Consider the following 13,688-nt stretch of genomic DNA (forward strand, 5'->3'; position numbering starts at 1 on the left):
AATATATTAGTGGCAATAGGCAGTATAGGAATATCATTGGCCCATTACAGGACAAGGAATGGTCACAGAGACAAAGATAAGACAGAGGTATTTAACGCTTTCTTTGCCTCTATCTTCAACAGGGACGATGGACCAAGGGAGACTCAGTGCTCTGAGCGAGAATGTTCAACTCCCAGTCCACCCTGAAATTGAGTGGGATCTGCTGCTCCAGCTAGATGCCTATAAATTTATGGCACCTGATAGGATTCATCCAAGAATCCTCAAAGAGCTGGCTGATGTCATCACAAAACCTCTCTCGACAATTTTTGAGTGGTCTTGGGAAACTGGAGAAGTCCTAGCTGACTGGAAGCTGGTGAACAATTTTCAAGAAGAACAAGAAACAGGACCCCGGAAACTACAGGCCTGTCAGTGCCTGGTAGTTATGGAGAAGATTATTCTGGGAATTATTGAAAAACACCTGAAAGACAACACAGTCATTGGTCACAGCCAGCACAGCTTCATGAGAGGAAAGTCCTACTTATCAAACCTGACTTCCTTCTATGACAAGGTAACCCACCCAGTCAATCAAAGGAAGCCAGTTGATGTAATCTTTTTGGATTTCAATAAAGCTTTTGATACTGTTTCTCACAGGATCCTTCTGGATAAAATGCCCAGCACACAGCTGGATAAACACATCACTCAGTGGGTGAGCAATTGGCTCATGGGTTGAGCACAGAGGGTAATAGTGAATGGCGTGACATCAGACTGGAGACCTGTCACTAGTGGGGTTCCACAGGGCTCCATCTTAGGCCCTGTGCTCTTCAACATCTTCACAAATAACCTGGATGCAGGACTGGAAGGGATACTAAGCAAGTCTGCAGATGACACAAAACTGGGAGGAGCTGTTGACTCCCTCGAAGGCAGGGAGGCCCTGCAGAGAGACCTCAACAAAGATTAGAGGACTGGGCAATCATCAACCATATGAAGTTCAACAAGGGAAAGTGCCAGATTCTGCAACTGGGATGGGGCACCCCTAGATGTACATACAGACTGAGGAATGAGCTGCTGGAAAGCAATGCCATGGAAATGGACCTGGGGGTCCTGGTTGATGACAAGTTAAATCTGAGTCAGCAGTGCCCTGGCAGCCAGGAGGGCCAACCGTGTCCGGGGGGGGGGCATCAGGAAAAGCATTGCTAGCCAGTCGAGGGAGGGGATTGTCCCACTCTGCTCTGCACTGGTGCAGCCTCATCTTGAATATTCAGTGCAGTTTTGGGCACTGCAATGTAAGAAAGATATTAAGCCATTAGAGAGTGTCCAAAGGAGGGCAACGAGGATAGTGAAGGGCCTTGAGGGGAAGCCATATGAGGAGTGGCTGAGGTCACTTGGTCTGTTCAGCCTGGAGAAGAGGAGACTGAGGGGAGACCTCATTGCAGTTACAACTTCCCCGTGAGGGGAAGAGGAGGGACAGACAGTGATCTCTTCTCTGTGGTGACCAGTGACAGGACCTGAGGGAACAGCCTGAAGTTGTGTCAGGGCAGGTTTAGGTTGGATATTAGAAAAAGGTTCTTCACCCAGAGGGTGGGTGGGTACTGGAACAGGCTTCCCAGGGAAGTGGTCACAGCATCAAGCCTGACAGAGTTCAAGAAGCATTTGGACAATACTCTTTGGCACCTGGTGTGATTCTTGTGGATGGTCCAGTGCAGGGCTAAGAGTTGGACTCCATGATCCTTGTGAATCCCTTCCAACTCAGCATATTCTGTGGTTCTGTGATTGAGTCACCGTAAATATAACATAGGCAGTATACATATGTGCAACTGGGATGCATTGAGCCTAGTTAGCCTGGAATGTTCTGGAAGTGATGTGCACATATCTGTCAACTGAAAACCATATAGCAAATCTCTCATAAAATGTGTCTAAACTATTACTATTCCAGCAGAAAAAGGCCTCTAGTAGCAAACAAATCTGCAGAAGAATGTCACTGGAGGATGACCTAATACTTTTATTCAATTATTTGCATTAAAAAAAATTTTCAGAAATTCGTACTACCTTTTCCCTCCTTCCTGCCTACACATACTATTCACGTTATTCAATAATATGAAAGGCTTCTATTTATCTATGTAACCAAACCAGATGTTTTCCCGCTTCTTAAGAAAATTAAGAAAAAACTTGCAATTTTATTTTCACCTTTATAATCCATTAACTGTAATAGCTTTAATTGTATTTTTAAAATTCCTGTCCCTCTTGGGCTGAATGAAAAGATACACCAACAACCACAGTGTCAAACTGTTATTTTGGTGATACTGGCTTTATCAAACTTTTAATTTAGTGGATCTTTATTATATTATCTGTCATAGGTTAAAAATGTGACTATCCTGTTAGGGTTTGAGAAGTCCTAAATAATGTAGAAATACACAGCATAAACTCAGTATCTTAAGGATTTAAAAACTAATATATTAAGATTTAATAGATAACATGTAATATGTGAAATGAGAAAGTAGATTTAGAATGTATTAACCATAAATATTTTGGCATACAGAAACCCATCAAGGTATGTTCATATTCTTTTTATTACATTAAAACGCAATATTCAGCAAAATGAATATATTGTGTAAGTATCTCTGTGTATTTATGTATACAAAAATAAACAGATAAAGTAAGTTTATACAAGCAGCTGGACAGCAGAACTGAGAATGAAAATTCCTCTGTACATCATCTAGTAAATACTCTCTTTAAAAAAGGGCTTTCTCAGTGAACTAACTAAAAATCACAGACCAGAAACAGAATTTAAGCAAAGTTCCTAATCACTTGCTTGCTGACTTTTCTAAGAGGACAGTTTATGTAGATGAGAATCTTTGTTGATGTTAAAACTTCCTCTGAGTCTTTCATATTGTAGTGGTTTCTGTGGCTGAATTTTGGTAGCGGGAGAGCTACAGGGGTGGCTTCTATTAAAAGCTGCTAGAAGCTTCCCCTGTCTGAAGGAGCCAATTCCAGCCGGCTCCAGGACAGACTTCCTGCTGCTGGCCAAGGCCAAGCCAATTAGGAGCAATAGTAACATCTCTGTGATAATAGATTTAGGAACAGAAGGTATTGCACAGAAAGAATTCCAGCCAGGGAAGAGCAGAGTGAGAACATGGGAACAACAATGCAGACACCACAGTCAGTGCAGAAGGAGGGGCAGGAGATGCTCCAGGCACTGGAGCTGAGGCCCTGCAGCCCGTGGTGCAGATCATGGTGGAGCAGCTGTGCCCCTGCAGCCCATGGAGGATCATTGGGGTGCAGAGACCCACCTGCAGCCCATGGAGAAGCCCATGCTGGAGCAGGTGGATAACCAAAGGAGGCTGTGACCCCGTGGGAGGCCCAAGATGGAGCAGAGTCCTGCCAGGGACCTGCAGTCCATGGAGAGGGAAGCCTACAGTGGAGCAGGTTTTTCTCGGGTAGGACTTGTGGCCCCTGTGGGGGACTCACGCCAGTACAGCTTGTTTGTGAAGGACTGCACCCCATGGAGAAGTGATCCACGGGACAGCAGTTTGTGAAGAATTGCTGCCCGAGGGATGGACTCACACTGGAGAGGTCCATCAAGGACTGTTTCCCATGGGAGAGACCCCATGGGTACAGGGGAAGGACTCCTCACACTGAGCAGAGGCAGAAACAACTGACTGTAACCCCCATTCCCCGTCCTCCTGCACCGCTGGGGGGGAAAAGGGAAAATATGGAAGGAAGGAGAGGTGGGAGGAAGGTGTTTTTAAGATTATTTCTCACTCTTTGGCTCTTATCCTGTTAGTAATAAATTTAAGTAATATCCCCACTCTGAGTCTGTTTTGCCCGTGAAGGTAATCAGTAACTAACCTCTCTCAGCTGTTAACTCATGGATCCTTAGCTGCTTTTTTCTCTCTCCTCTATTGCAGAGGGAGAATGACAGAGTGGCTTTAGTGGGTACCTGGTATTCGGCCAGGGTCAACCCACTGTACATATTTACAAAAACAAAGTCGTATGTGTCTCTATATTTTTTAAGGTGAATAAGCATGTTTCATATATGTTTACAGTATGCATATATTTTAAAGGAATGTACTGCTGATACTGCAGAACGAATATCTAATTATATATGATGACATATTTATCATTAGTCCCCTTTTTGACGCATGATGGATAACAGGAAAATCCAATCCTAACCTGGGAATATTTAAATTATTTTCAATTTTATACAAAGACTATTTTGGAATTTTAATATTGTATTTTATAAGATATTAAAGGTCAGAGACTGCTCTCATCTCTACAGAGGGACACAAAATCAAAACAGAGAGAAAGACTGGGACTTTTTAACATGTGGATTTGATAAATTTATACCTTAATTGCTGCTATCATAGTAGTCAAGAAGCAGTTATTGTTGATTACCTGAAAATTACTTGTGAAATTTCCATTAGTATCATAGTTTAAAAGCTTTTCTGAAAGAGTTTAACTTCCTTTGTGAACATGGTGAATATTTTATATTTTGTTATAGAAAACAGCACATATATTTTCAGCAAGAAAGTGTCCTTCCCATAACACCTCAAATAAGATATTAAATTTAAAATGTAAGCTTGACATTCAGGCTTCATTTGCTGTTGGTGTCAATCTAAAAAAATTATAAATTGATGCAGACAGAAAATTCTAATCTGATGCCCTAAGGCCAGATCCAATAAAATACTTAAGTATCTAAATTTGGTGTTAAAGCAACTAATTTTTTGGTGGTTGTCTCCCAGAAGGGAATCTTGGGCTGAAGTGAGCTGGGTCTTATACTTCTGTAGAGTGTATAGAGTAGGCATGGCTAAGCAGATACCAGTTAGGAAGCGCTATGAGCAGCCACTGCCTCCAGTATCACTTAACATCACGCAAAATAATTGTATACAGCTATGTTTACAGTAAATAAACTCTGTCAATAGGACTGAGCTATAAATTACACCTTGCAGACCCAATATGAACTGAGTTCAGGTTGTAAGGGCAAGGGGATAATGTTAAAAAATACTTCCATCTTTTACAAAAAGCACAGTGATTAAGGATACTGCCCAGGAATGTGTCACAAGTTCAATTCTCTCTTTTGTCCAGAGGAAATCAGATTCCACATCTCCGAAGAGGGTGCGTTTGACTTTTAAGCCTTTGATTATTTTGAACTTCTTCTGAAACACTTCAGATCAATGAGCAGAAACAGGATCAAGATTCAACAGTCTAGTCTTTAGGTTCTCCACTAGTTTTTTCCTATGCTATTTCCTTATTTAACAGACAACATTACTGAAGAGCTAAACAGGTATTCAGCTCCATAAAAACCACCAAAAGTGCGCTTCTCACAACTTCAGGTTGGGAGATCTGCAGGATGTCATATGTAAGTTGAGCAGGATAAATGATAAAATACGCCTCACCAAAACTGAGGCCCTATTTAGAGCAAACTCTTTGCATCACAGAAACTTAACTTCACTTGAAAAGACTCAGAGCCTTATTTTAACATAGAAAACTGAATTAATCTTTTCTAATATGACTCCTATACTTTACAGAAGTCCTTCCTGTAGAATCTGACCTAATAAAACCAAATGTGCATCATCAAACAATCCATAATTACAGATTACAAAATTAGATACTTGGTTTTGATGATCGTTGTCAAGCACTTGAGCTAACATTGTGTACTTGAACTTAGCTCATTCTTCCCAGGATCATTTGCAGTTCTACAGCCTGCTTTCAGTAAAATTGGAAAAACTGCTATCCACTAATAAGCAAAAAACCTCTGAAAACTGAGGGTAATTGGCCTCCTGTCATACAGATAATGACATCTTGAGTTATGTTTGAACTATGGGGCAGAACTGCTTTGCAGTATTTCCTGCTGTCCTCCCTAGTCCAGGATAGGAAACTGGCTGGACCACAACATAACCTTAGCAAACCTAAGTTTTCTTCTCATGGAACAGAGGGTAGAGCTTCAGATGTGTCCATTGGGTCTTGACCCAAAATGAAGCTAGGATGCAGCCAAGCTGTGCATCTGGAATAAGCGGCTGGAAAACGTCCCCAACACCCGTTTTACGCATGGTCTTTGAGAACAACAACAAATATTGACCCAGAGGCTGATGTAAACTTTCATGTTCTAATACACAGATCCATAGAACCTAATTTGATTCTTGGTATGATAATAAGAACCTGACTTCAATGGATGGTGCGGTCACTGAGAGCTGCACATACCAAAACCTGAGAACAGATTTCAAAGACAGTCTAAAGACAAAAAAAAAAATAAAACCAAACAAAACTAATTTTTGTCAATAATAATAATCCTGCCTGAATTTTGAATAGAAATACACATGATCTTTGAAAAACTGAATACCCCCAAACTGTTTCTAAATGTATTATACTAGTTTCATGGACTGGGTAACTTAGCTCCTTTGTACTATGTTACTAACAGGTAAATGGCATTTTCTCTCCTGTATTCAACTCATAGATCAGGTCAAACAAATTATTCACCGCTCTGACATTGAAAATTTGGTATGTTGATCAGTTGCCTCTGCTATAACTTTGTTCCCCCTTTAACTTTTCTGTTGACTGTAAATAAATTTTCCCTGATCTCAGATGACTTCAGAGATTTTTCATCTTTTCACTTTTTTAATGGAAGAGGAGACCAGAAGAGAAAACACAGGGCCTTCTCTACTAGACAGAATTTCCCAGGTTCTCTCAGGTTCAATTAAAAGTCATTTTAGTTGCAGCTAATAGATTTCTGCCAACAAAAGTGGCTTAGAAGAACACACATTAATTTTTAAATGCTTCATGATACCTGTTTAGAACTTCTGATTTCTTCTCTTTCTTCCTTTTTCTTTTGAATCCGCTGATGAAGGTGACGGGGTTTTAGCAATAAGGGTACCACCACCTACGCGTGTGTCTGCATTTTTAGATATGGTGGCATTGAGACTGATTTGCAGAGGTAAAGCAACAGTTTGGGAATCTGATTGCAAGCTCACAGTGACAAAAGTAGATAATTACTATCTCCACAAAACTTGTTTTAATACAGATTATATTAGTATTAAAGTTACATGATTGGTGTGAGAAACATGATAAATGTAGTCATGACAGAAAACAATTTTTAATTTAGTAACTCCTATCAATCTGGAGAGCCCATGAATATTTACCATTAATTCAGTAGGCTGGAACAGAGTGGGGGAAAAGAACAAAAAGAAAAAGAGGTTTGACCTAAACAAGGACTGAGGAAAAAAGTGAATTCTCAGCAGTTTTGCTGAGAACAGATCTTGCAAGAACGTGAACTGGCAAAAGATTAGAAAATACATTTGGGATACCATTATAAAAAAAACCTTTAAAAAACCTGAATGACATACAAAAATAGTAGCAATTCTTAATATGTACTTCTCTTTGCAGCATTTACCAGTCAGATTACACTTAAACAAGTAACTTCAAAGGCTGAAATAAAATCAGTTATGGAAATTCAAAGCAAACCTATTTGATCACATCCCCCCTCACAGCAGGGATACAATTTGCAGAGGCTGAGTGAGGGCATAGTATAAGCTAAAACAGGTTGTGTGTGCAATGAACCAAACTAAATGGTTTATATGAAAGAAATGTTGTTTCCATTAATTTTTCTGGTAATCCTATTAAAAACACCACCTGTCCAGAATAGAATTGTCCAGATTTTAATTCTTTTTCATATCTCAGTGTTCAAACAAGACACAGAGAAGGTATCTTCTTACAGCAATTAAAATATGTAACAAAATGTATTATTCTGAAGTCTTCATAACTGCAGCAGTTTCTCCAGCTCTGTTTCAATGTCTGGCTATTATACCTTTTACTTTTTCTCTCATTGTGCTCAAAGAAATGATTTTTCTGATAAGCCAAAATAATGTTTTTTCAAAGGCTACATTGTATTTTCAGCTTCTCTTTAAACAAAATGTTTCTAGTCTATAATACTTAAATCCACATATATTAAGGAAATGTAACATAAAATGCACCTTTCAGAATTCCACCACCACTCCTCCAAAATCCCCTATAAGAGCCCTGAATGGGAACTTGACTTTGAATGCCAACAGAGATGAAATGGTGTTATAATCAGCATAAGTGCATGTGGACTATTCACCTAGATCAAACACTTTGGTCATATACTCAATTAAATTTAAATCCCATTATATAATGTATACCAGCCTCATTTTATGCAATTCCCTAATTTAATGGCTTGGTATTAGCCTTTTCCCTTTTTGTACACATGGACTAATTTTCACGGTGCTCAGTCCCTCTGGGAAGTAGGTCATTAGAGTCAACTGGATGGAGACAGAAACTTAATACTTAAACAGTATTGTAGAAGGGTCAGAAACACAATAACAATGTAAAACTGTTTTTCACTCATCCTACTTTGTAATATTTATGAAATTTCTCCCTCATGTAAATATCATTCATTAATCTTGAGTATGACAGAGCACAAGAATAAAGAAAGCTATCACACTGTTACAATTTAATTTGTGAAACAAAAGAAACCCCCAACAAAACAAAAACACAATTAAAAAATTAAAAGTCACAATTATAATATTTAACTGCCAAGACTATAGTTGTTTTACACTGAAGCAGTAGAATCATAATATTCATATTACCTTTCTCAATGTGTATTCTTTTTGTCTCATGTCCCACATCATGACCAGCCAGATCACCTTCCTTAGGTCCAGGCAGGACATTAGGTGACAAACCCATCAGCATTTGGTTCATAGATAGCCCGTTCTGATGGACAGCTGCTAGACACAAGTGCAGGCAGAAAGAAATCAGCTGTCATATTAACACTGTTTCACTTTTTTCTATAGTCTTCCTCTTATACAAGGATTCTAACAATCACCAAGTTATTTAATTAATGCTACCAGGATCCACATAGCGGGAGTTTCTTCCTGTTACTTCTGGTGCTCATCAGACAGCTTGAAAAGCTCTTTCCAAGAGTTCTCAAAGAGCCCTTCAGGAGTTTTAAACACACCTCAGAAACTCATATTAGGTAGTTTATAAAGCCATGCTTTTATCCTGAAAAATTGTACTTCCAAGAGGTTTAAGCCATTTTTTAAAGTACTTTTTCATATGTAACTCATATTTCTGTAGTAGTTATTTTATTCTGTCTGGCACCACAAAAAGCAAATGTACCTAAAAAACAGGTGCGATGTTAACAAATGAGATAGGACAGAAAAGACTTATAAATAAATAAGTTACTAAAGGGATCCACCACTTAAGGAACTCTGTTATGTCCACATGGAAGAAAAAAATGTGTAAAGGTCCCAATCCTCTCTGTTGGTAATTAATAGAATAAGGTGAACAGTAAAAAAAAAAAAGTCACTCCTTAGCAAAAATAAAAAGTATTTCTCAATTTAGTTTCATCTAATTTTTTTTTAGACAACAATGGAAAAGGTCTCCATTGGTTGTAAAAAAATATATACTCTTCAATCAATTAAAAACAAATTAAAAATCCACAGTTATGAAGTTTTTTCAGAACTTTACTTCTGAAATCTGCAGTGTGTTGATGGACACCAGGTGACCACCAAAGCCACTTCATCAATACCCCTCCTCAACTGGACAATGGACAGAAAATATAATGAAAGGATGGTGGATTGAGCCTGGGGAAATAGATAGGTCACAGTATATGGGATGCCAATTTAATCTGCACTCTGAATTGTTGAAGTGATAAGAAAACAGAATTTTCAACTTGTCATGGTCAGGCCTCATTTCTTTTCTTTGGTAAGTCATTTTTCATCACATACTAATGAAAGATCTTTCATCTGAAGGTCAATGAAGAGTCAGCTTCCTGAGTCTGCAGAGAGCCTGAAAAGAAGCAGTCTAAAAGACACGTGTTGCATCTAATCAATACGACTGCTTCTTTCATACAGCTATTTCATGGCCTTCTATGTGCACGCCAAATCCTCCAGTTTCACCTATTGACAAATTCTACTGTAGAAAGATGACTTAAAAGCACAAAATCTTGCAACAGAGCAATAATAAAGGGAATGGACAAGTGTGATATGAATTTAATTACATATCCATAAAATAGTGTGTGTTTAAAACCTTAATTTCCACTGCTGTAGTGGAATATCATAGAATTCAGGGTCTTTGCCAGGTAATTTACTTCCTGTACATGGAACCTTGATAAAAATGGTATCACTCTGGGACACCACAGTTTAATTTCACTCTGCCCCTTGTGAGCTATGAGGTGATAATTCTTTCTCACCACTACAAAATTTTATATTTAAAAAATTTATAAAGTATGCACATTTTTAATTGATTTAACCTGATTCTTCTCTTTACCAAGCAATTCTACCACGTAAAATATTGCTTATGAAGTCAGATTCAATTTAGAAATCAAACCAGAGTAACCAGATTAAATAAAACTCAATTTCTTTAAAAAATGTTTATACTATATGTTCAGTTCTAAAACTAATCTAGCAAATTGCTTCCCGGCTGCAATTCTGTATTTCATTGCTCATATCTCTATGTTTAATATGACATGATGGCAGTTTATATCAGTACCCGTTAATGTAGCATCGGATATTATGATACTGTAAAATGGGAAACATAATGTTGGGAGATAGTTATTTCTGCTGAACTTCTGAACATAACACATATGAGATCTATTTAAGACGAGGGCATTTTGATTAGAAAAACCAGCTGCACCTAATCAAATTTGAAGTGGTGAGAAGGAGAAGAATGTGACCTACGGATTCTGTCTGAAGAGCTCTCGGTCCGCGCAGGAGAGCTGGACACGCTGCTGCTTCGATGAGAGGATGGATGGCTGCCAGGTCTTCGGCCCTCTTCAAGAGAAGGAGCAGGAGAAGGGCTGTCTGGAACACGTTCCTAGATCACACGAAAAGTAATTGAGAAAAAAGGCAATGTTACACCAAGCCTCTGTTTCAAACATGACTTCCCTAAACTGAATCTCCCTCCTAATTTACAACCTACTCTTTCACCTGTTGAGATGTTTGGGATTTGCAGAGCATTCTCTAAGGAAACTTGCAACTTTAAGGACACTAGGCCTTACATTTTAGTATGCAATGTGAGCACTGCTCATTTTATTAGGCTTTTAAACTGCCTTCTGGACTACTTATAAAAATAAGGGGTCTGTTTTGCTTTAGTTTTTTGGTTTTATTTTTCTCACTCCTATCGTCATGCTGTTGAATTGGAAATACACAATTTGGCTTACAGATTTCAGCCTTGTGGGATGAGGATCCATGTATTTCTGTAAATAAAACATGATCAGGCACTATTGTTTTATCTCATGCTGACCTTTACTCCACATTTTAATTTCAAAGGGGCTTCTTGAGCAATGAGATCTTATGGAACTGTTATGGATCACAAAGAAAATATAATCTCCTTATAGAACCTATACCAGTAACATGGCTGATGTAAGTCCAAATGTCTGTTTTTACCTCGGAGCACAAATCTGGAATGAATCACACTTTTTGGATGAATGTGGCCATATCACTCACCATATCACTACTTCAAAATGCGGAAAACCACCCATTCATGTTTTTCTGCCCAGGGAAAGGCCTGGCATGGTAGCTAAGAGGAGCTATGACACACTTCAAGATGTTCCTTGGTTTTGAAAACTAGAGATTGAGGATTGTGATTGTTAGAACTGCACATCTGCTATGTGAGAATTGCTAGTACGTAGCATATAGCTATATCTGATATTTAAACAGAATTTCAATGGAAACTAATCAAACGGAGCTGAGTGCAGAATAGTCCTTTCTAGAAAATTCTCTACCTTTCCCTGCAGTTTCCTTCTTATTGCTAATAGCTTCCAAGACTCATTGCTCAAATATGCATGAGTTAGGCTGTTTTGGTCAAATAGTGACAAAAATAAATAGATCCTAAAAGGGAAATCTATTGGAGGGGATGGAAATGTTAAAACTAGTATTTTTTTGGTTGTTGGTTTTTTCCCTTCTGATAATTGAAATCCTGACTTATAATTAAAAAAAACAATGAAGCCAACCAACCAACCAACAAACTGCATACATTCAACTCACAAAAACCTTTCGGTAATGAAATAATAAAACTAGTATATGTTTAATAACACATAAGAAAACTTGTTGCTGCAAATTTCTAAAATTTTTTTTGGAAAGAGCAGTGCAGCACAGCAAACTGCTTTTGCAGCAGTCATTATTTTATCATGCACAGTCACTACATTAATATTTATTTATCTGAATGCATTCCTAAGAAACTTTGCAACATGCTCATCTATAGTAATCAATAGATTTGTTCCAGGCAAGCTTCATAAAAAATATTTGCTGAATTTGAGATTCTGATTGCAAAGGGATTCAATGGGCCTACTGATGGAGTAGGAGGAGACTTTTTAGAGCAATATTTCAAGACATTTAAGTGGATTCCACTTTAATAGTCTTAGGTTTTTAAGTCAAAAACATTGATGAGGATAGCTTAACTGCATCATAGCTCTAGGCTTATTATGACTTTGATTGTGTTTATATGTCCACGAACTGGGTATTCAAGAGGAGGATTATAATGCAGATGTTTTCAGAACATAGAAGATTTATTTCTTTAGATTTAGGAGGATTTAAGCATGCAAAGCGTACAGATTTGATATAAATTGGAACACGGTATATTTAATCATTCATTTAATATATGATTTCACTGTTCGGCATACAATGTATTGTTCTTAGAAGGGTTTCATTAAAATGAGATCCAGTGAGCACATAAGATTTGAATACAGAGCTGCAGAGTAAATTAATTTATTTAAACAGCTTAATTTGTTTATCCTATTTATTTATGTGTGCTTTTACAGAATGTATTATGAGATGGAGCGAGCAAAAGGAATGCATGGAACACCAAAATATAATTACTGAACAAACAAAACAGATGAGTTTTATTCTCATATAATACAAAATAGACAAACCCAATGAGTAAGCTATATATACAGGGTTTATCAATTAATTTGTAAAATATCCTTTAATTCCAATAAAACATGGGACTGAACTATGCAGAAATGTAAAATAAATCAATTTAGTAACTTAACTAATGTTTTATATCCTTGTTTCATAGTTCCACAATCAGCAATATAGTCTACAGCAATTTTTTGTCTTTACCAAACTATCTGCTACATATAAATGGAAATGCTACAAAGAATAAACTGAAATACTCTGTAGCTCTAAAACATCATAGTGATAAACTAATGGCCCTTGAATATCAATATACCTTGTCCTTCTTACCAGAGATTTTGTGTAGAAAAGATGAATCTGGTTTGTGGTATAATATTAATTTTACATTTAGACTTCACTTTAAAATTTTTCAGAAACGGAAATGTGCAAAAATGTGTTCACTAAATAATGCAGATCAGAGCTATTTTGTCACTTCTGGAACATGCCACTTTTGTACAAGTAACTCTACATGACACCGCAAAGAAGTAGAATTTACTGCCTTATAATCCTGGTCACAGAAATCACCTAGAATTCTGTCTGCTGCCCAGTATTTTTACTAAACTCGCCTACTCCCAGGAGCAGATATTTCTAGAGAATACATTGTTCGTTTGTACTGTAATTAGGCTTGTTGTCTCCCAACAAATAATCAAATAAATAAATAAAATTTGTGTGACTTTGCTAAAATGAAGTATGAGAAGGAAACCGTGCAGGATTCAGTTTGAAATCAACATGGTGCTAAAAATGCCAAGATGGTGGGTTCAATCCCCATATGGGCCATTCACTGAAGAGCTGGACTTGGTGATCCTT

At 37.7% G+C, this 13,688-nt stretch overlaps 1 protein-coding gene across 6 annotated transcripts in view; it reads right to left on the reverse strand.

Annotated features, from left to right (window-relative positions):
• Positions 1-13,688, reverse strand: part of DACH1 (dachshund family transcription factor 1) — a 352,413-nt gene that overhangs the window by 91,337 nt on the left and 247,388 nt on the right. For 3 of the 6 annotated variants that reach the window (XM_064645860.1, XM_064645861.1, XM_064645856.1), the window contains 2 exons: positions 10,668-10,803; positions 8,577-8,711 (listed from right to left, as the gene is read on the reverse strand). In XM_064645860.1, the coding sequence (XP_064501930.1) occupies positions 8,577-8,711; positions 10,668-10,803 (271 nt within the window). Of the gene's footprint in view, positions 1-8,576; positions 8,715-10,667; positions 10,804-13,688 lie in introns of all 6 variants that reach the window. The other 3 variants (XM_064645859.1, XM_064645855.1, XM_064645857.1) reach the window with 1 other exon arrangement.

This window comes from Pseudopipra pipra, chromosome 2 (assembly GCF_036250125.1).
Source record: "Pseudopipra pipra isolate bDixPip1 chromosome 2, bDixPip1.hap1, whole genome shotgun sequence".
Classification (NCBI taxonomy): domain Eukaryota; kingdom Metazoa; phylum Chordata; class Aves; order Passeriformes; family Pipridae; genus Pseudopipra; species Pseudopipra pipra.